The 23,189-nt window shown below is 39.8% G+C and overlaps 1 protein-coding gene across 8 annotated transcripts in view; it reads right to left on the bottom strand.

The window, feature by feature from the left end:
• Positions 1-23,189, bottom strand: part of TMCC1 (transmembrane and coiled-coil domain family 1) — a 124,445-nt gene that overhangs the window by 89,598 nt on the left and 11,658 nt on the right. For 4 of the 8 annotated variants that reach the window (XM_072875661.1, XM_072875665.1, XM_072875664.1 and 1 more), the window contains 2 exons: positions 10,682-10,738; positions 7,270-7,981 (listed from right to left, as the gene is read on the bottom strand). In XM_072875661.1, the coding sequence (XP_072731762.1) occupies positions 7,270-7,815 (546 nt within the window). In that variant the 5' untranslated portion in view covers positions 7,816-7,981; positions 10,682-10,738. Of the gene's footprint in view, positions 1-7,269; positions 7,982-10,681; positions 10,739-10,940; positions 11,146-23,189 lie in introns of all 8 variants that reach the window. The other 4 variants (XM_072875666.1, XM_072875668.1, XM_072875662.1 and 1 more) reach the window with 3 other exon arrangements.

The following is a 23,189-nucleotide window of genomic DNA, read 5'->3' as shown; positions in this document are numbered from 1 at the left end:
CCGAATCATAAACCAAGAAGCTCTGCTAGTAATCATCAGTGATTTAAAATGTACGTGTAGTTGATTTTTAAATGCATTACATCTTTATACTGTAAAGTCATTAAAAGCTGTCATATGTTATTTAAAGCTGTATAATCATCTGCACTTAACCTGTGAGTTGTCTACCATTAATTTGTAACTTCAAGTGGAATCAACACACTTTAAACCTAATATCTACAGACACATGCCATAGCTAAGATAGCATGTCTCAGATTGGAATAACTGCAAGATATTATGTTAACATTGCAACATACATGGTGCTTTTCATAGAATACTGAACAGACAACATTCTGTCCTTCTTTGTGAAAAAAACCACAACATTTGTATTTTCCAATTTTTACTGTGTTTCCTATGCAAGTTAAGTCAAGGATAGCGCATGTGACTATTACAGCTCCCAAAATTACATAGATTCCAAACAGCAATACTGCAGAAATCTTATAAGTCTTAGTCTTTCTAGCTCTTTTGGGAGGGAATAGAAATCCCCACTTTTTGAGGTGTAGAGTTGCACTGAGCTCCTGAATAACTCTTGCAATTCTTGTGCCACATTGTGAGACAGTGCTGCTGCTAGCTCTTGGGAGAGAAAATGGGGTATGTCACCTGGACTTGGCAAAATTTCCTAGAAAAAGAAAGAATCCAACTCTCCCACCAAACTCTTTTCCCCTTTCCTACAGACTACCAGCTAAAGGACAAAAGGTAGTTAACAGATAACAGGCAGGTGCAACATAATTTCTTTACCAGTGATTGAGACTAGCATCCCCACCTAATTTTAGATCTTATTCTCCATAGCAGTTGAGATCTGGGCAAGCTGTGGACAGTGCCCTCTCCATAAATAATTTCCAAGGGACAAGCAAATTCATGGTCACTTGTGAACCAAACACTTTCTTGAAAAGTTTTTTTGAGTTCTTGGCAAATAATGGATTTACTGTTATCCAAAAATTAGTGTCCCTCTCTGGAAGCACTCAGGTTTTGTCCAAAAATATCTGAATACACCACAATATCTAAACGCATCAAGTGACCCTGTCCATGGACTGAGACGAGGGCCAGACATCCTTTGCCAAAACATCTCTGGGAGTTCAGGACATCACAGTCCCGACAGCTGAACTGGCAGACTTTTCCTCTCCTTATCCAAATCACTGAAAAGCAAGCCAAGGTACTTTAAATGGCCTTCAGCAGCAGGTAATGCTTGCTTAGCTCCCTTCACACAGCAGCAGATGAAGAACTTCACTAGTGAGTGAGTGGACTCCCTCGCTACCCAGGGAAGGTGAGCATACCAGGTCCAAGGCTGGCAACTGGGTTCAGCCCAGCGTCTGGATCACCAGAGAGGTCCATAGCAATGAAGCGGGTCCAAGGAAGTCAGGCCATAGGTCTGGGTTCAGATCAACTGAGTGCACAGGGGTTTTTTTACTGCTAACCCCAGAGGTGCTGCAAATAACTCTATAGCAAACTGGATTCCAAATTCTTTCAAATGTCTTCCAGGCTTTCATGGCTAGTCACCTGATACTAATTAGCCAAGATACTGTACTAATCAGTACTCAGCAGATGATCTCCCTTTCCCTAGTTAGAAATAACATGTTGAATACCTTGTTGACTATGTCAGTTTTGCTCAGCATCTTTTGAGCCAAAAGGCTTGCCTTTTTCTGCAGACTTTGGGTGAATTATTCAAGTGCTTCCATTTTCTTATCAGAGAACCCAGCACAAAGAAGTAGGATTTAGGAAGTGTGGCGGGAAAGGAGGGAGTAATGTTTTATAGCGGTGAATTACTTCAGCTCAAAGATATGTAGTGTGCAGAGACTCTGGAAATGGACATCCATGGAAAACAAAACTGAGCAAAGCCCCACATTGCCACTAGATTCCAACAATTATGGCTTTTACTTCAGCACTTTTCAAAGCACAGAAATGAGAGATGCTGCGCTTGACTACGCAGTCTTACTGCCTGGGATAGGAATGACAGAGCTCCATGCTGCCACCATGGTTTCTCAAAGTCCCTTGGTCAGATCATTACAGCCAGTAAGAGTATGAACCAATTTTCTCCCTTTCTTGCTTGTTTTGATATTTTACACACCAGAGAAAGTCACTGTTTGGAATCCACAGCACTTTTTGTCTTCCCTTACCCTCTTGGTTATTTAGAGCATCTGTTTATATCACCATCCTTAGGCAGGAACCAGATGTTCCTTCAGACACTAATCAACTTTGATCATAGCTGAAACTGGTTAGAGATACATTTACAATTTATGCACGCACCAATCTTCCATGAAGATATGAGAAAGTTTCAGGCAGGACTGGGGTGGGAAAAGACTATATTTGAGATTATTTAATCCCATAGTCTTTTTCATAACAGAAAAAAAATTACATCACATAAAGTACATCTGCAGAATGCTGAATAAGGTAAGCAATGGGTCATCTAATTGCATCTTGAATTTAATGCTGTTCAACAACAGGCCATATTTATCTTGTAATTTTACATGCATAAATAAGTGCACAGCCAGAATCAGTACTGCCTTATCTTGAGTGCACACTCAAGCACGTCAAATCTCTGAAGTAAACTGTAGCTTATACAACTTAAGGCTTTTGCCTTTAGCTTACTTCAAAAAGGCTGATGAGTCTGAAGGCAGTAATGGTTTCTGAGCCCACTTAAGACTATGCACAATCAAGAAAGTTCCTGTTTTGTCATAGCTCTGGGCAGAATGTTATAGTTATATTTAACAAAAGCCAATAACCAAGCATAAACACTCGAACACTGAAATTACAATAATGCTAAAGGAACAGCAGGAACACGCATTTTCCTTTAGAAAACTTGACTAAACTAACAACAAACTTGAGAGCTGCTTTAGCTATGTTTTTTACTTGGTTCTGTTAAAAAACCCAAATTTCTGTGCTCTCATTTTAAGTCTTTGTTCACCAAATAAAGCATGCAAGAATAATATTGAAATTAACAGCAGTCAAAAGAATGGGTAAACTTTACACATAGCTACAAAATCCTTCTTTAAGAAAATAAAAATGTTCTTTACAAGAAGATTAGTATTAGAGATTAAGTTTTAGAGTTGCCCTGATACCTAAATATGTTTTTTTATATGGTCCTCTGGCTTATTCATTAACATGAACTATTTTAAATAAAATACCTGTAATAAAAAAATCCTTTTTCTGAGCAATTTGAAATCCTGCTTACTCTAATTTTGCAACTCAAAGGGCCTTCACAAATGCTATCCCAGTTCATAGCTACATTTCTGGAAGTGACTGAATGGGTTGATAAAAAGCAGTACCACTCTTTACTTGAATAGATGATATCAAGTCTTAAATCTTTCACCAACGCTGCTGTTCTCATTAAAGAAATGCATTATTTGTGTCTCAATCAGTTGCTGCATGCTGCTGAACAGCTCCTTCCCTCTGCCCAAGTAGGGTCTTGTTAGCTAGGAAGCGTTAAGTACCATCTATGCTACAAATGGGAACAGGTTTATGAGTAAAGAAAGCACACACATGATAAGTGAGGCAAAGCCAGGACTCCAGTGAACTTATGAAAGTCTTCCACCTTCGCGTTACAGGAATGAAATACCTTTAAAGAATGAAGCAACCAGTAAGCCAGATTTTATTTATTCTACTCTATAGAGAAGATGACATTTTTTTATTTCTGTGCAGCTATTTTTCATCAGGCTTTTCATTTTTTAGGTGATCTAAAAGATAATTAAGTGAGATTTTAAGAAATACACAGAACAAGAATGGTAAAGTAAATACAACAAAACTCAGAGCCATATCAACAAATGTTGCAGCGTTCCCCAAATGTTTATTTGGATTCTATCTACGAATGCACCCATATTTTTCAGAATGCACATCAGGAAGCAATTCCAAATTAGAACAGAGGAATTGGAGGGCTCAGGTTAAGGAGGGTCAGGTATTACATCCCAAAGCAGCATGTGTGCTCTGGATCATGCAAGAGAGGGTAGCTATGCTAAAATGCATGAACTTCATTTCCACAGCTTCCCCCAGCCCTGCGACAAAGGGTTCCCACCCTGCATGCACATACCACAGAGATACAAGTACCACTACAAAGGAAAACGTGAACATTGCTAGAACAGCTGATGGCCTCCCTCTTATTCATATGCATAGGGGAGATTGCTGCTGCCACTTCCTTGCAATAGTGGTTTGTAGGTAAGCAAGCTACATTTAAAAACACCAAGTATATCAGATTTTCCATTCTCATGTTCCAAAGATTTTTTAAAAGATTAATTTCTGTCCAGGCCCATCAGGAATCTTAGTCACTCTTGACCCTTGATCTTCCAAAAGCCTACCTTATAGTCACAGTCCAGAGGGCTATGCTCCAGGTGCAATCCAGAGATCGCCGGTCAACAGTCTCACTGTCTGTCCCCTTTTCTCCCCACTACATCCATCAGTTCGTTACCACAAAGGAAAATCCTCTTGGGCAAAACCTAAATTTGAGGTCAGCTCAGGCACACTATAAATGCTGTACAAAGCTTCTCCACTAGACTGAAATGCCCAAATTAGACATCAGACAAAGGTGTATTTCCCCAAAGTGTGATGAAAAAGCAAGGCAGCACTTCCTTGGTTATGTCACTTCAGACCCCTAGTATACATCTTTATTGTCTGCCAGAAAAATGGTGCAATATGCAAATATTAAAAAGCAGTTGGAAATTCACTAAACTCTACAGAGGGACAACTGGTCACAGAGATCTCTGGATAGTTTAGCCACCAAAGAAAGCCTTTCCTCATATGCATTTCATTTTCTTCTTTCAGACTCCAGTCTCCTCCCTTCTCTCTTATGTATGAAGGGGAGAAAGCCTGAACAGCCCCTTTTCTTCAAGTCACAGGGCATACCCGCTGAGGACATGACAAACGGCAACGAGAACCGCTCTCACATCCATCTTGAGACAACTACTTGGTTAAGTAGCAGAAGAGCTGCCGCTCACAGAAAACACTTCTCAATATGCCATGCTTCTCAACAGGAAGAACGGCTACAGTTGCTGCTTCTCAGTAATCAAAGGCCATATTGACCAAAAATTTACTCCTAAATTTTTTCTCACACATAGCAGTTGTTGTAACAAAATGCAGTTACTATCAGATTAATAGTTCTCATTTTTCCAGTCACTCCTGCCAAGTGATCCAATTCATCCAGGCCAGTGGTTTCCAAACTTTGATTGCATACCCCTATCAGTAAAAAATTTTTGCGTATGGACTGCCAATACATGTATATTTACTTATAAATTATATACATGTACTACTGAACTAATACATTATGTACATTATAAAACATATACAAAATAGAAATTAAAAAGGAAAAGATAAAACAAACATTATTTCAAAAAATTATTTTACTTATTAATGGTACAAAAAATATTTTCCTCCCACACTCCAATGGATTGTCTTGTGCACACCCCACTTTGGAGACCACTGATCTAGGCGAAAGTGATAACATTTTGTCAGACCAGCTGACATTGCTGGGTGAAAGGACACCTCACCCCAGGTCTTTTCCCATGTTCCCGTATTACTTACCTAATATGCTTAAGCATGTTTAATCTCCCTGCTCATACACAAAGTAAAGGAACCACAGTTTTAAGCCAACAAATCAGAGCTCGCTTCATAAACTTAAGTTGCTGGATTCAGGTACAAACTCAGAAAACTATTAACTTTCCCCAAAACTCTCCTGAAACAAAGATTGTGAGGTCACTCACAATGAAAAGAGAGCCAGTAAGCAAATAAACCTGAAGCTACTAAGAGGCCTCTTCTTGAGGCCTCTTAATGGCTCAATTGGCATGGCTCAATAGCAAATTTAACCCATCCTAGGAAAGCGTACACTTTTCCTAACTACATTATTACTACTTCTATTCTTTCAACTGTTGGCAAGAAACAAAAACCTCAGATACAGCTCCAGGCAGACTCCTTCAATGCTTCTCCCAAGAGGAAACTTTACTCACTGCCTTAGAATGATATTGTAATTTATGCTAATACTTTGTAATTACCATTTATAAATGCAAGATATGTTAATTTCCAGATGACTATCAGGGAAATACATTGAAAGCATACTATACCACCGAATACTCTGAAAAGGTTTTCACTTGGAGTATTTCAAAGTAGGCTTCAAGGCAAGAAAAACAACATACAACAAGGGAACAATCTTGCTGCAGAGGCAAGGTGAGGCAACCTCCGGATGACTGAGGAGATCTTATTCGGCCCCAATCCATCATCATCTAGCCAACATCAAAGAAACTGTAGTATATGAGAACAAATTTTTGTAACAAAAAAATCTACGTAAGCTTCAGGACTGTGCTATCTTAACAGCATCAAACACTAGCAGGATTGTTTCTCTTGGTCCAGGAGTCATGGTCAGACCCTCCTTAATTAAGAGCATACGAACCAGAAATCAGTTTCACAATGCTTCCTATCTTTATCAAAGGGTTTGTCCTCCAATGAACAAGCCTGTGAAGAATTTTAGGAAAATAGAGGTTATAGCTCAAGTTAAATCAGAAACCTCGTGTTTCAAAAAAAGGAGTCAACTTCAACTAAATTGATCTGGGAAAGAAGACAGATGGTAAGACAAATACTACTTCTTGGTATCATCAATAAGCCGATATGCACAGCTTTGCAAGAACACGTCACAGAACAGACTTGTCATTTTGGTGAACGCTTTTTCCACACAGGCTACACAAACTAAAAGAGGCAGCAGTGATCCCATATCAGCACAGTAGCCAGGCTGATCTAAATCAGATTCAGTCAACCTGGCATTGCAGTTCAATAGCAGGCTGCAAGCCAGTGTTCCCAGAGCTTCTCAACAGCCTGAAAGATCGACAGTGCCATTCACTCAAACCAGAATTCCTCACTTTTATAAAATACACAATAAAACAAGAGGGGAAGCAAAAAGCCATCTACATAAATGCAAGGTTTTGTTGCAGGAACTAAATAACAGCTGCTAAGGAGGACTACTCTGGCTGCTGCTCTTCCCATCACTCCTTGTTTGACTGTGGTGTGCCATCCAACCAACCAAATGTGTTTCAAAAGTAGCTCTCATTTCACTGATCAAATACATATAAAATAAGCCACCTGCCATGTGAGAAAATGACTAATGCTTGCATCTTTTAAGCTGCTTCACCATTGAAGAAGCTTTTGAACACAGTAGCATTAGTGTTTGCTGAAAGAAAATTCCTTTTAAAAAACAAGATTCAAAAGGCTTAAGAAAACATACAAGGAGATGATAAAGACCAAAGGTAAATCTGAGTAACTTACTGCTGCTGCTGTGGCCTCCTCTCCACCTACATAGACAGAAGAAGCAATCTCCATCACGGACAAGTTTGTGGGAGCATCTGTAGTAGATGACGATCTGGGCCGACCTGACTGAATATCTTGGGCAGACCTCCTGTTGATCTGCGGGCTTCCTTTCGGGGCGTCTGCCTTGCCCCGCCTGCTGTGCAGGCTCGTCCCTCTCTTCATTTTAGGTGGCACTCTGATCTGCTGAAGCACCCGGTTCAGAGCTGTGGGGTGGGTGGAGACACCATCAATTTCAGCACAGACGCTTTGGCTTTCCAGATCCATTTCAGGCTCCAGATCAGCCTGAGCTTGCTGAACATCATGCGGAGAAACTGACGACCTCCTGCGCTGATGCTGGAAAAGGTGCTTCAAGCCTTGACCAATCACATTAATGTTCTCCAAAGCATTATGGGTTATTTTGGATAATTTTTGCTCTGATTCATGTTGCTTTTTGGTTTCTTGATCTTGGGATTTGCCTCCAGGATCAGGGTCATCACACAACTGTTCAGTGCCAGAGGGCTCCATTGATGACACCCAACAGGTTTATTGGACTACTCATACATAAATACGTCCCCTGTCTTTAAAAGGCTTGTGTTTGTTTTTAAAATGCCAAGATTGTCAGCCAATTAGGTGTGCAATTGCTTCAAGAGTGACTACACATGCAGCTGTGCCACGGTGATCTCATGCTTATCTAATGTTAAACAAAAGAGTCATTATTATACATCCATGCAGAAAGTAGTGGGTTAAAAAATCCAATGCGCAAAACATGCCATTAACAAAACAAAATGTATCAGTTTTCCAAGCATCCCTCCATGTGGTATTAGTTGCATCTAGGCTGTACGCAGAAGCCAAAGCTTGTATGAGACAAGTCATTCATTGCCTAGGGGAAAAAGCCCAGCACAAAGGGTAGAGGAAAGCAAGAAAGGTAAAAAAGCTGTTCAAAAGGGGGAGAAGCAAGGAGAAACCAGTTTTTATTAAGAACAAGCCCATAATAATATTGAACAGAACATGAGGTTAAACTTCTGAAGAGCATGTTAGTCTCTTTGGCAGAATTACTTTTGTTCCTTGACAAAGATCTGATATTTTGTGCTTCAAATGTAATGTCTGCTCTGCCTATCTGATTTTCCTGTAGAATGCCTAACTTCACAGTATTTCATATATGCAAGAAAACAGAACATTTCCAAATCAGTTATGCATTTACAAATAGTAAGAAATGGCTTATTACTGCCAACACCCACTGATGGCACTGGAAAATAGATGTGAAAATCTGTCTTCAAGCAAGAAGAGGCAAGTGAAATGGTTTCAATTGGCATAGTCTTGTCCATAGTTCTCAGAAAACAGAAATGCCTTTTTAAAGGTAGATTAAGCAACCAATCTGAACGGGAGCAGCACCATGTATGTGTAGCTCAGTCTCCAGCAGAGAGGAAACACGCAGCTTTTCTCCAAGAGATCTCAACCTTACCTATCAGCTGGGCTCAGGCAGGAGTTGGTTATACGACATTGCAGCTGAGCACTTACATAGCAACGCACTATTGGGGAAGTACAGCAAAGGAATGAGGAAGGAAGAAAGGACACAGTATGTGAAAGAGTTTCACATCAGCACCATGAGATCACATGCTCGGAAGCTGATCATTGTTTTCTTGCAGGAGAAAGCTTTGATTAGGCTTCTATAAATACAGAAACCAGATCACAGAGGTCTACCTCAATCTTGGCAGAAAGCAGCCTGTGCTTTTAAAAAAACCATTTTATTCAAAATGCAACATATGTTTGGATTTGAGAGCATTCATTTTTATCTTAAAACAGCTGCAGAAACATAATGCATTGAGGTTACGATTAGAGCACTCAATTTTGTGCATCTGAAACCTGACACAATGGGTTAAACAGATATTCCAAAATCCTTTCCAAATTGGCATCCAAAAATATCAGAAGAGCTGCCTCACACTCTCTTTTTTTCAAATGTCGTTGCTATCAGCTGGAGGCAAGATGAAATTCAGTACTTACAGAAAGCAAAACACTGGAATCATACAGAATTTTATCTCAGTACTTTGAACATGTTATAAGCATTGAGTCTAAATATATTGGCCAGTTTAATCAATAACATTAAATGCAAAGTAATAAACTACATCCCAGAAAAATATATTTACCCACATTCATGCAAAAATTGTGTGGAAGAATCAAAAAAATGTGCAACCTACCTTGCATTTTTACATACTTAACACTTTCTTAAATGACTTCAAGTGCCTTTATGACTAGTATTACACTTTGACTTTTGAGCTCACTCTTTCTTAATATTTCTTTTCTCATGTAACAGGTTTTCCAGAAAGTTGAACTGCGGGTCTCCACTCAATTTAAGTTTTGGGGGAAAAAAAAGGCAAAACTAGATTTTCCTTTCCATCCAACAGACCAAATGGTTCAATGAACAAATCTCACTGACTAAAAAGCAAGAGTCCCAAAGTTATTTGGTGTATAAAATACAAACCTGACAGTTGACCCATAACTGCCTTTTTCATTTTAGCTAATTCCCTCAGTATTCATTTTTTAGTCCGGACTCACTGAAGAACTGAAGTTCATATCCAAGATGCCCAATATACTCCCTAACCAGTATCTTTTTCATTTCCTGCACACTTCCTATCCAGATTACCACTGGTAATACCCCTGATCTTAAAGAACACCACTTCAGTCTAACTAGAGTTCCACGCATTATCTGCTGGAAACCATTAACCTGCTTAAATTAGCCCTATGTCAATTTACAAACTAACCTGAAACGAATCAGCCTACAGTTAGCTCACAAACAAGTCACTACTACCCCTGTGCATTCTGTGACTGATTTCTGAAATTACTGACTCATATCTTTAAGAGGCTCCTATAGGGAGCTTTGTGGTCATCTGTTCGTATTTCCATGTGAAGAGTCTGTTGTCAGCCTGAAAAGAGCTTTTCAAATTGCATATCTGGTATGAAGATCCTTAAAACTACTTATTTGTCCCAGTATCTACTTTTGGGGAAAAAACTACTCATGAATGTGAAGAACTGGGAATCAGCAGAATTAATTGGCACATTTATTTGCATTAGGATTCAAGTTTTGTGCTTGTTTTCTTCCCCACTTATAACAACCTTTAAATTCTGTTTGAGGGAGGAAATGGAGTACTTTATAGCATGAAGTTCAAAAACATACATTTCTTATTCATATGAGAATACAACACATCAGGGACAAAATTCACAATTCCATATGCAGTCATACTGAGCAGATGTTATAACATTACATCCCAGAACATGCCAATATAGTCCTTCATTTGTGCAATTATTTCACAGCAGCACTGGGAAACAAAACAGTTCAAAAGGAGAAACCGGCAAAAACAATATTAGATAACTGAATATATAAACTAGTACTTGCCTCCATCACTTGCCCTTTAGCATGGCTGACATACAGCAGTCCCTCCACTGAACAAAACTGCAAAAGAAATTGGGTATGAGATGCAATTCTTGGAAATGGGAGGAAAGATGTACACAAACAACAAAGTGAGCATGGTTCCAACTTCTAGATTTTTTTTTAATTTACTTAAATGCAAGTGCCTCTGGAAGCTGGGCTATTTTTAACTCTTTCAAATAACTGAAGGGATACAAATATAATTGAAGTTAAAACTGAATCTTACAGAGTTAATCAAGAAGTTCTTGTGAATGAACGTTTTCTCTTGGGATTTATGGCCATCAGTATGCGCTGAAAGCACAGGTCGATTTCAGGGCTCTAGCCTGCAAGGTCAGACTGGTCCACACAGATTTTATCTTCTCCTCCTATTCAGTCATTCAAGTGTTCTGGGCACAGGTCAAACAGCTTGCTCTTGTTTATCAGGAGTTCACCTAACAGGACGTGAGAATCATGAGCACTTTGAAACACGAGCACCTTTCACTTCATTTCACAAGGAAGGCTCTGTCACCATGGCTGAACCACTCCTGCGCGTAACAGCAACCTCTGCCAGGAGGCCAACAAAACCAACCCCTGTCCGCTACAGCAATAATCCCTGCACAGCGCCCCTCCGTAATGGCAGACTGCCTACACGCTGAACCCGTCTACACGGAGACATGGTAATGGATCCAGTCACAGCCTTCACACAGAATGAGCGTGAAGTGTTCAAAGGTTTGAGTCCAACCTAGGCAAAGCACACCACGCCCAAGGACATCATCCTGGCTTTGCTCTCCTTTCCTAAAGGACAGAACAGAGTATTTCAAGGGCATCTTGATGATCTGTTTAATGTTTCTGTGACGAGCCCAAGGTAAGGCCAGATGCTTGCTAGAAGAACACGAGAGGATGACAAGAGGACAGCAGATACAATGACCGCATTTCTCTAGCCAGACACACATATTATTCTGAACCACAGCTAAATCACTCAGATTTTCCAAAGGTCATTAAGTACTCAAGTAGTTCTTGAAACCAAGGACAGAAGCTTCAGAATACATTAGCACTCAGCAGAATACCACAAGACTCTGCACAACTGTGGCATTTTGATTATTTTACTACACACCAGATTCCCACCTCCAAAAAGACAGCGGAGATAAAGAAAATGTTAATCAGAACCACTGAAGTGGGATGCTAGGATATAAAGAAAGTGATGACAGCAAATATGAACTTAGAAAAAATGAATGAATGCATTTTTGAAAAAGATCTTGACATAGAAGAAATCACATTTCTACAATAGTATGAGTGGAGAACTAGGCACAACTTGTGAAGTATTGTTAACATATGAGGTGTCGCTACCGTAACTTCATAGCCATTCTACTTGTCCTTTTTCTTTTTTTTTTTTTTAGTTTTAATGTTATTTTTTATTTATAAGAACTTTAAGAGCTTTTGCCAGTGAGGTCTTCATAGATATGCCTTACAGCACTATAGGACCCTGTAGGTCAACAGATGCTTTTGACTCAAATTCCCAGCCTTTATACTGCAGAGTGCACTTTCCAGAGTGCCCACAAATGGGCTTTGAGATGTAAGGTCATGAAAACTACTTGTATTTTCTCCCTTAGGAATCACAGTCTTCACTGACCTACAAATTATATCTCCCATTTTCTGTCAGAAGCTCTGTTTTTTCCTAAACTTTGAAAAGCTACTGCACTGGGCTAATCAAAATTCCTCCACTTTCCTGTACTTACGAAGAGCAGACACAATCTTAGCATCTTTTTCTTTTTTTTTTTTTTTTTTGCATATGTAATGGCTCTATTGCAGAGCCATTTACTTCGCATGAGTGCTACACATACATATTAGAGAGAACTTGGAGGGGTAGAAACAAGTCAATAAATTGCTGGTGCTGTTTTGCTCTGGACAGCCAGATCATCTATAGGGAGAAAAAGTTTCTTCCCACTCTTTCATTTTTCTTCATCAAATCCTTCGTAACATGAAAATTTCAAAAATTTTTCAAGTATCTAAGATCAAGATCAGAAGTCTGAAAATACTTTGGCCCATGAGAATTTAGTTAAACTTTATTTAAGTAAAAGTTTACTCTAAATGCATCAGTTTAATCAATTGCCTTCAAAACCACAGTTATTTGTAAATAAAATGAACTCTCAAGTTACCATTGGAACCCAGCTCAGAGCCAACTTACCTGCAATTGGAGTACTTGTTACAGATACAAACAGCACAGAATTGTAGAAATAGGGAAGAAAAATTATTTTCAACAAAAGAAAACAGAAAAGATTCTGCCTTTTGTAGAATATTTCAAATACCTATTATTTATTTGAATATCTCAAACCCTTAACGTTAATGTTGAAGTACAATTAGCTAAGGAACCCTCACATTTGTTTTATTCCATAAACAGGTCAGTTTACTAGCTCATCATGGAGTTGTAGTCCACAGTTAGCAGGGATCTTAGGCAGGAGATGCTTCCAATTCCTCTTATTTGGCAAAAGAAATACATTTTTCAGTTGCTTCAGGATAAGAATGATTTTTATTAAGAAACAGCCCAGCTTAGTTTGAGAAATCCGATTGTTTTCAGAAACTCATCCCAAAATGGATTCTGTATCAAGGCAAACAGTTTAGCAAGAAAGACTACAGAGGCAATAGTCACACATTGGAAAACCACATATTATGGGAACTGGGAACCCTAGCAAGTGATTTATGTCCACAGGAGGATTAAGGTATTTTAAAAGCATCATTGTTCAGCAGCAACAAGCAGCAGAGCAAAGGAGGAGAGAAAGCTCCGGGTGTTCACAGCTAATCCTGTCAGAAAGAGGAACTCATGAGAAACCAGAATGGGTGTAAAATTCAAGGGGGCTGCGGTTTGGAAAACATTCAAAGAGGAAGACAACAGTAATAGAGTAAATAATTTGACCGAAAAGAACAATTGGATAGTGGCATGACTACCCAATACCTGGAGAAACAGGTGTATTTAGCGATTATAATATAACAGAACAATTTTTTTAAAAGTCAGAGTGGAACACTGGGGCAAGAATGGAAGAAAAATATGTACAAGAAATAATTAAACGCAAAGAACATATGTAAGATGGCAGAATACAGGGGAAAAACTTAATAAAGACCAGAAAACAATACTATTTTTGATGGAAAGGATACCTATAGTTTTCAAGACAGAATTCTTCCTCCTCCTCCTCCTCCAAAATTCACCCAAGAAAAGATTTCCTGGAATTCTAGTGAAGTCCAAAAGAAAAAACAGGGACAAGATAGATATATATATATAAAAATATAAATATATATATATTTATATTTATATATATATAAAGCCCCTCACCTGGCCACAGCCCTGACACTGACAGTATCCTATGCAAGAACATAGATGGAGCATGGCTGAAAGAGCAAATTAAAAGACAAAACCAGAAAGACTCAGCATATTAAATAGTGCATCTGGGAGATGAGGGAAAAAAAACCAGCTTCAAGTATGTGTAAAGCAAGCCGAATTTCTGATGAAGTTCTGCATCTAAGATTTTAGAAAAGAGGAATAACCCAAAGCCAGCTACTTTTGATGAAACAGTAAGGAGTGGCAGGTGGCATGCCCAAGGAATTCACTGAATTAACCCACAGTGTTCCAGATAAGGGGTCCACGCCATTCAATACAGCGAGAAAGGCCGCACCAGATGGAGAGAACTGCCACTTAATAGGAATAAGGAACACAGGGGAAAGCAAGAGACCTACAGCCTATTTTTTAATCCAACTGTAGTGTTACAGGGCGAAAACAACATAGTAGGATAACAATAGGTTTTACTGATTTCCCTAAAACCCTCCAACATATTCCCAACATTATCCAGAAGTCAAGAAGGAAGTCAGCTGAATGATGCCATCTCTGCTATCCTTGCTCTCCCTTCTCATACCACAGATTCAGCAGGAACACAGTGGCTGAAGTACAAGCTGAGAGACCGGACATCCTGGGCTAAACCAGCTTTGTCAGTCTTGTTAAAAGCTCTTGAGCAAGTCAGCCTCTGTGCCTAATGTTTTCCTATATGCAAAATATGAGCAACCCACCTAGCTAAAGAAGGGGAGAAACACTGAGGGTAATACTGGTGAAGGTACATTAATAAAACACTTTCTAATGGAGCAAACCACTTCGATTCCTTTGAAGGCAATGTGTACAGATATCAGTTAAGAATAACTCACACTTAGAATGCCAAGCTGCTGAATTTTATAAAGGTAGCCAACTGTATTCCTTTGGTAAAAGGATTATTTAAGTCAACTGACACACGCACTATCATTTAGTAGTCCCACAACTTGCACAACAAACCACAGGTCACTTGTATGAATACCAAAGAACACAAAAACTTGCTCCAGCACATTGTTAATAAAATAACAGAGAGGCTGGCAGTGTGTTTATGCATGAATTACATGATCATCACCAAGGAGCAGCTTAACAAGGTTTTTAAGATATTCAAGGACAAAAATGGCACCATGACTGAGCTCATACAAAGCATGAGACGTACAACCTCTCTCCTAGAACTCTCACAAGACTAAAACAGATCTAGACAGTCCATCCACTCATTTGTTAGGGGTGAGTATGCTGCAAGGAAAAGGGGGTGGGAGCAGATCCCTGAAGTCACTCAAAGGGCATTAAGAATTGTCCTCCTCTTCTCTGCAGCAGAAGAGGGGAGAGAGGGAGGGACAGTCACCTTTTCCCACACCTTCCCCATGCACATTAACAAATGGTCATCAGCAGAAGATTTTATGCTTTGGCACGCCAAAATGTATTCGCCATTTCTACCCCTGCATCCATTAATGGTTCACATGCTCGTACTGCGCAAGGGTAACATGTTCATAGACATACCAGAAGGTGATTTTTTTCAACATCAGCCTCTTCTCAGATCCACATCCTGTTGAAACAGTTCCTTCCTGTAACTTTATATTTAATATTGCTGACCAACAAAACTAATGCACAGTTTTTTGTTCCTGAAAGCGCAAATATTAATCCTGTAGAGAAGAGAAAAATCACACTCAAGCCACAGATGAGCACACACCAAACACTCTCTTAACAAGCGACAGATCCCTTTCTCCTTCCAATTACTTAAGAAACCTCTTCCTGAACACACCCACATCAGAATCAAGCATCTTCAACACCACCCATGGACAACCTCTAAATTACTCCTGTCCTACAAGAAGTACTGCTCATTGATTGCTGTGAATATAAAGACCCATGGTTCTTCTGCAAAGTTAGAAGTTCACAATGTAAGAGGACCATAGACATAAATATCAAAGATTAGGTAATATTCCTTGTTTATTAGGAAACTGCAGTGACTTGTTGAATGACTGGTTTTCAGAAGTGTTTCTACTGCTTTGCAGTACAAGCAATTGCCACTGAAATATTTTCCATTCCTCTTTGAACATTCCAGTAACTCAGTGTTTACGCTGTTGTCTGAATCAAAGAGATGAAGTAGAGGTGAAGACTTCTCCAAAATTAAGAACCATGCAGAGGTACCAATACACAATCATTCATTTTTTGGTATATGCTATAAACATCACATGAAAATCAAAGCAAAATATTTCAGCTATATTTCTATAGCTTCTGACCTGTAAATTTATTAGAAGACTTTCAAGACTGTGCTGCTGCGTCTAGAGCTGGTATTCCATAATAGTCTGACTGTGGGGCAACGTTACTGCTTCCACAGTTTAGCAGAGATTCTTGTTCTTCCTTCTAGAAAGCACTGGTTATCTTCAAAGCACTTCCTTCAACCCTAATGAATTTATTAGCTACATAAAGTATTTATAGGTTTACATTACCATAACAGGTGATTAGTCTGTGAATTTACCCTTGGAATGCTCCTACGTTATCTTGAGTTACTATTACTTCCTTAGTTTTTCAGACGAAAAAACAAACACAGAAAGGTCAGGAAGCTGCCTTAAGGTTATGTAAGACTTCTGGAGCACAGAAGCAAACTTAAAATTTACCCTTGTAAGGTTAATGTCATACCTACATGATCTCGCACTGCTGCCACCTTCTGATTTGCTTATGAACAGATAGTGTACAGTACCATATCTGGAACCTACCAAAGCCACTTTAAAAATATCCTTTCCTGGAAAAGGCTACATACAGTCTATTTTCCATCAAATTCATAAAACCAATGCTTCAAGAAAGCTAAATCAAGGTTAAAGAAAGATTTAACTAGAGCCTTCTGATTTGCCAACATTCACAATTACATATACCATACACATTTTCTAGAAATCTTTTTCTGAATGTACTTAAAAGTTCAAAGACAACACTAAGAATGCAGTCTGCAGGTATTTTAGAAGAAAAACAAATTTGATGGATCTGGGTATACACAAAGGATTCTTATAAAGACTGTTTTACTAGACATAAGAGGAAACTTGCTTATAGCAAGTCTTTCTTTTTAACAAGACACATTAAAAATTAGTAGTTTTACATTGTGTCCACCACGAGTATGTATACTGCAGAAGAAGTTACACAAGGCTGCAATTTATCACTGTGCAGTTTGCCAAGACAAGACCTACAACTGACACTTTCACTTGATCTAGTGACCTGTTTCAGAAAAGCCACATCCTCACCTGTTGTTCTTCAAAACCAAATTGAAAGGAAAGCCAAACTGCAGCATTTCCTCAAGAACATTTCTGCTCTTTGCTAAAGGGAAAAAAGTTGTAACCATGTTTACATGTTCTACAAACCAGTCAACTGCATATTCTGAGGTCAGAGCTTTACTGGAGGGCATCTGAAGGGACTATCTCCAGCCACAGTTCAAGCAGGGATCTGAGGCTGGCCTTCTGCAATACAAATATAACAGAAATAGCAATTTAAAGACTTTCCAACCTCTTTTGCCCCCTGTGGCTCATTTTCAGTCCCACAGTATGACATACCACCATTTTAGCTGTTGTAGGCACAGCTGTTTCTGGGGCTGTGATGTGAACCAAAACAAAAAAATTAACTCAGCTTTGAAGGAAAACGGGACTCAGGGAAGAATCTGACCACAGAGTTGGTTATAACACCTTTGGGTTAACGTTAAAGAAAGGAGGCAGTACAGAGACAGGGCGCTGTCTCCAAAATGGTGTTATCAAAAACCTCATATCTGAAGCTATGGCCGCAACAGCTGGAGAAACAGAAACTCACATCAGCTTCAGCAAGGACTCATCAAAACAAAAATAATTTCATTTTTACAGTTCAAATACCGTATTTGGTAAACAGAGAAACTACCTTCCCTAAAGGAAAAGAGTGAAGAAGTATTAAGCAAATATTCAAAATATTGGGTCTTCCATAAAGAAGAGAGTTCTGTGTGTTTGGAAATGAGGACCAAATAGACCAGGATTACAAGAGAGAGGTACTGGCTAACATTATCATTAGCAACAAGTCATTTTTCACTACATGCCTGCACATATTCAGAATTTGAAGCCAGAGCTCACAACTGAGTAGACAAACAATGAAGATCTGCATATTAGTTGTGAGTTTTTTAATAACATGACTTAACTCTTTACATTCCGGCATGCAGTAAAGTCATAAGCAATTGTGGTGTGATTATCAAGGACTCCAGCAGGGAAGGGAAAACGATGACACAGACACATCAGTCCCAGGTGCACAGCCCAAACCATGCAGCAATGGCGGGGTCCATCCCAGCTGTCTGGAGGCACACTCACTGAGGCTAAGGGGAAAATCAAAGAGAAGCTAAAAGCCCCACAGCCCAGAGGATGGCAAGAGGGTGAAGATGAGTTAAGATACACGATGTTTCAGGAAAATGCGTAAGGAACAGAGAGAAAACGTTGTCATCGGCACAATCTGCTCCTCTCTCAGATGGGGAAAGCTCCAGGCTTATGTGGACCATGACAAGGAAAAACTGCTACAGCAATATGCACTCCTAAGTGTCTGTCTCATTTAAAATGCTGCTTTAAGCACTGCATCCTGTTTGTCAAAACAAGCCACAGTTCGTTGTTTGAAGAAACCATTTGAAGCTGCTTTATCAGTTTTCACTATTGCAGGGACACATAGCAGCAGAAATACGTTCCAATTTTACCGCAGCAGACACAATTGTTTCATTAATGTGGTTAAAACCAGCTATGGAGGTATTTCCTTCACAGGCAAGAGCCTATACTGAGCCTGTTCAGAGTAGTACAGCAACAATAAAAGCCTACCTTCAAATACCAAATGAATTATATACATGCAAAGGTGAAAAGGAGTAATTCCGTTTCTTTTAGCTTTCCCCTCTTTAAAGAAATCTTTCACTGCAACAGATTTAATTCCTTGAAGCATCTCAAATGTTTATGTGGTCAGTTGCACTCCTACTATCCACTTTTGTATTATCTGGATCAGATTCTCCAGCCTCTGGAAAAATGCAACATTACTAGGCCATGCCAAACATTTTGGCAGGACCTTCTCAGGAGGGGAACGGGCTGGGGGGAAGAGATCAAAGCTGGCTCTTATCCTCATTGCCTGTCTGCCAGGAGATGCTGCCACTTTCAATGTGTCAAAGCTGACTCAAATGTCAGGAACAAGTGAACCACAAAGTGGAAATACAGGTATTTTCATTCCACTTCCAAGGGAAGACAAAAGGTTACACTACAGCTATTTCAGGCATTAGAGAGTGACTTTTAAGCATGCTAGTAATTAAAAAAAAAAAAAGAAGAGATGGCCTCTGATTTTAACTCCTAGCAGATTCATCTGTGACAATGCCAGCACAGAAGCTGGCAAGATTTAGCACCTCCAGTTCTAAAAGAAAGGTTTATTCCAGGCTCGGAGTTGTAAGAGGGTTAAAGCAAGTTAAATTAGCAGGCTTGTAAAGAAAGATATCATCTACCACCAACCCACACTACATGCAATTTTAACATGTGCTTTTAGCCCTGAATTTTGGAAAGTATCATATTTACAATGACTCGTGAAAGAAGAAAGTAGAACTAACCTGGCACAGAGTGGTAAAATACTCCCCCTGATGACTCAAAACCAGTATTAATTCTCTGATCTTTCAGAAGTGTTGACTTAACTTACTGAGACTAAAAGACTGATCAAAAGAAGTTTTATTCAGCTCAGCAAAATCACAGTGCTCTTCCCATTGATTCAGGTGCTCTTGGTGTTAGGTGTATGAAAGCCTTCCACTGGTATTTAGCATCAAATGAGTTACAAAGTAGAAGTTTGACTTTAAACTGTTTACAAAGACTAACCCAAACCACATGCAGTCCTAAAATGGGTAAAAGTCTGCTAATCCAAAACACTGATAACCATCCCCATACTGCAACCCAGATCTTTAACATGTCTGCTCTAAACAGTTGTACCTTAATCATTCTCTACAGACATAAAACTTGGACTCAAAGCAGCAATATGCATTTCATGTGATAGTTCCCTCCATGCTGTTGAGAAGGATACCTGAAAAACTCTACTGTCTGAAGACCACTGTCATTGGAAAAACCTGCTTGCAGGCTGCAAAACCTGGCAGCTCATTGCGTTAGTATTGCTTAAAACGAGACACAAAACAGGCAAGATACACAAATTCTGATCAGAGGTAACAGGACTCACTAACAAACTGATGGCTTACGTTGCTCTACCACTTCCAAACTGTCTTTCATATACATGGTATGACACTTTCATCCCTGCTCTTCAGAAGAAAATTGTCCTTCCTGATCTTTCTTCAAGTGAGCTAGTCCAGGGAGCTTTTAATTAAGTGTAACTCTTAAAAAATTATATTAGTATAACAATAATGGACTTAATCTGGGGCTGGTTTGTTTAAATGTCTCTTTTTTTCTAATTAAGCATTAGCAAGTCCCTCCCTGCAGTGCCACAAACAAGATGTTCAGTTTGCCCATTAAACACTGCTTGGAGTCCTTCAGCCAACACTTGACAGAGGCTGGGAGGACCTACCAGTAAAAGACTACCCTACACGCATTCCTAAGAATCTGCTGCCAGCAGAAATAGGATACAGGCATAATATGTTTTTAACTTGACTCATTTTAGCCAGTTCCCCAAGAATCAGGTAACTCAAGCACAGCTTGAGACAAGGAACTATATAACTGAGTATGTATGTACCCTGCCAGGTAGAAATAGTGGCAAACTAGCCCTTGTGCCTCCGGAAGGCAGTCCAAGCAGAGTCATAAGTACCTGTCCTGAAGTACACAGGCATGCTGCCAGGCTTCTTCTCTAGTGCTGAGGAAGGAACCCAGGGTAGCCGCAGCTCCCCATTACAGCACAAGAGCATGCATTTGGAAACAGAGTCCTTGTTAGCTGTGGATACAACTGTTACCACACGGGAATTGTGACTTCCCTCCTTTGTTCACTGAACATCAACATGTGCATCCCAAGCAGGCTGAGGTTTATTTTATTGCTTATGAACTAATATGGGAGCCTTTTAGTGCAATTTGATATACCAGAAGTATAATCAATGTTCCACGTTTACTTTTAATCACCGTTCTTGGCACAGACATAATGAATATTTTGCTGCAAGGTCAGATTCAACTTTAGCTGACTAGTCTTGAGAAGGCTTTTAAAAGGAGTGAAGGCCTACACTTTTTGGACTTGAGCAATAAAAATACTGATGCCCATCTATGGTCCTTTTCTTCTAATAGATCTAATTATGCCCTTTTAGAGAGAACACACACAAATTGCACAAACACAGCACAGCTAAGCAGCCACACACACAAATACTCTAGCTCTTCAACATCCACCTCCACATCCAACTGCAGAAAGACAGTAGTTAACTCGGTGATTTTGGTATAAAGAAATTGGGCTTGACGACTTGCTTGCCAATGGGAATCAAGCAGTCATACATTTAAAGCCTCAGCCAAAATCAGAATGTTTCCTCCCACATTCATGGCAGAGTCCACATGAAAAAAAATCTACAAAATCTTTACACAAAGCAGCACAAAAAGGGAGCAGATTTGTTTGAAATAAGGCTGAAGTTTACCTACCACTGAGGAGATGCAGGCTTATAACCAGAGCCAAAACCAAGCAAGACCCATGTTAAGGGCTCCTTACAGAACCGTTGTTCAACTTGGGTGTCCACCAGAACTCCCAGGTTGCTTTCTGCAGACCTGCTTTCCAGCTGGTTGGGGTCCCAGCATGTATACAGGCATACAGGGTGGCCCATATAGGGTGTACCACATGCTACATGGGGTGGTTCCTCCCCAGGTGCAGGACTTCGCATTTCCCTTTGTTGAACTTCATTAGGTTCCTGTCTGCCTATTTCTCAAGCCTATCCAGGTACCTCTGAATGGCAGCACAGTCATCTGGTGTATCAACTTGTCATCTTGTATCATCTGTGAACTTGCTCACAGTGCACCTGGCCCCATCATCTAGGCCATTAATGAAGAGATTAAACAGGATTCGACCCAGTATCAACCCCTGGGGTACTCCACTAGTGACTGGCCTCCACCAGGACTTCACGCTGCTCTCACCACAAACCTCATAGACAAACTGAGGAAGTACAGGCTAGATATATGGACACTGAGGTGGATGGGAAACTGGCTGAACTATTTCCCATCCACCTCAGTGTCCACATATCTAACCCGTACTTCCTGTTTGTCCATGAGGATGCTGTGGAGGAATGTGTTAAAAGCCTCACTCAAGTCAAAGTGAACAACATTCACTGCCTTCCCCATATCCACCATCCAGTCATCTTTTCATAGAAGGCTATCAGGCTGGTCAGGCGTGATCTCCCCTTCCTAAAGCCATGCTGACTACTCCCAGTCACCTCCTTGTCCTTAACATGCTTGGAAATGGTTTCCAGTATTATTTGTTCCATCGCCTTCCCTGAGATGGAGGTAAGCTGACACATCCACAGTTCTCTGGACCCTCTTTCTTAAAAGATTCCTTCCAGAAGACAGATGTGGCACTTGCTGTCTTCCAGTCCTCAGGCACCTTCCCTGATCACCACAGCCTTTCCAAGATAAGCGAGTGGCCTTGCAATGACATCAACCAGCTCCCTCAGTGCTCATGGGTGCATCCCATCAGGTATCATGGACTTGCTTATGCCCATGAACTTGTTTTAAGTGTTTCCTAACCTGGTCTTCCTTCACCAAGGAGGAGTCTTTCTTGCTCTGGACCCTCCCACTGTCACAGGGACCTGGGATACTTGAAGGCTCATCTTCCCAGTTAAAGACCAAGATGAAGAAAGCAATCACCAGATACTTTTCAAAAGCCATATTTAACTGACCAGGCCAAACAGCTACAGGTTTTTTCTGTAAAACACCCAGCCCTTCCACCACTCTAATTACCCAGTCTTAGATAACCATTTCTACCAGGCTATCATTTCAGATTACCCTCTCATATTAGAGATACAGAATGAAACAGTTCACACAAAGGATTTTAATGAAATTTTTACATGTAACTGATTAATATGCAAGAGTTTTGTATCTTTAGAGACTTTTCCCACTACTCAAATTCAATTACCAAATTGTTTGGTTTTGTTTGTTTGTTTTTAAATCATCAATACATAGCTATGGCTGTTATGTAATTGAAGAGCTCTTAGAATAGAGAAGTCTGTTACTAATTCTGACA

Source organism: Ciconia boyciana, chromosome 11, assembly GCF_034638445.1.
Source record: "Ciconia boyciana chromosome 11, ASM3463844v1, whole genome shotgun sequence".
In the NCBI taxonomy this organism is placed as follows: domain Eukaryota; kingdom Metazoa; phylum Chordata; class Aves; order Ciconiiformes; family Ciconiidae; genus Ciconia; species Ciconia boyciana.
The sequence above is the reverse complement of the archived record's forward strand: the minus strand, read 5'-3'. Positions and strand labels throughout refer to the sequence as shown.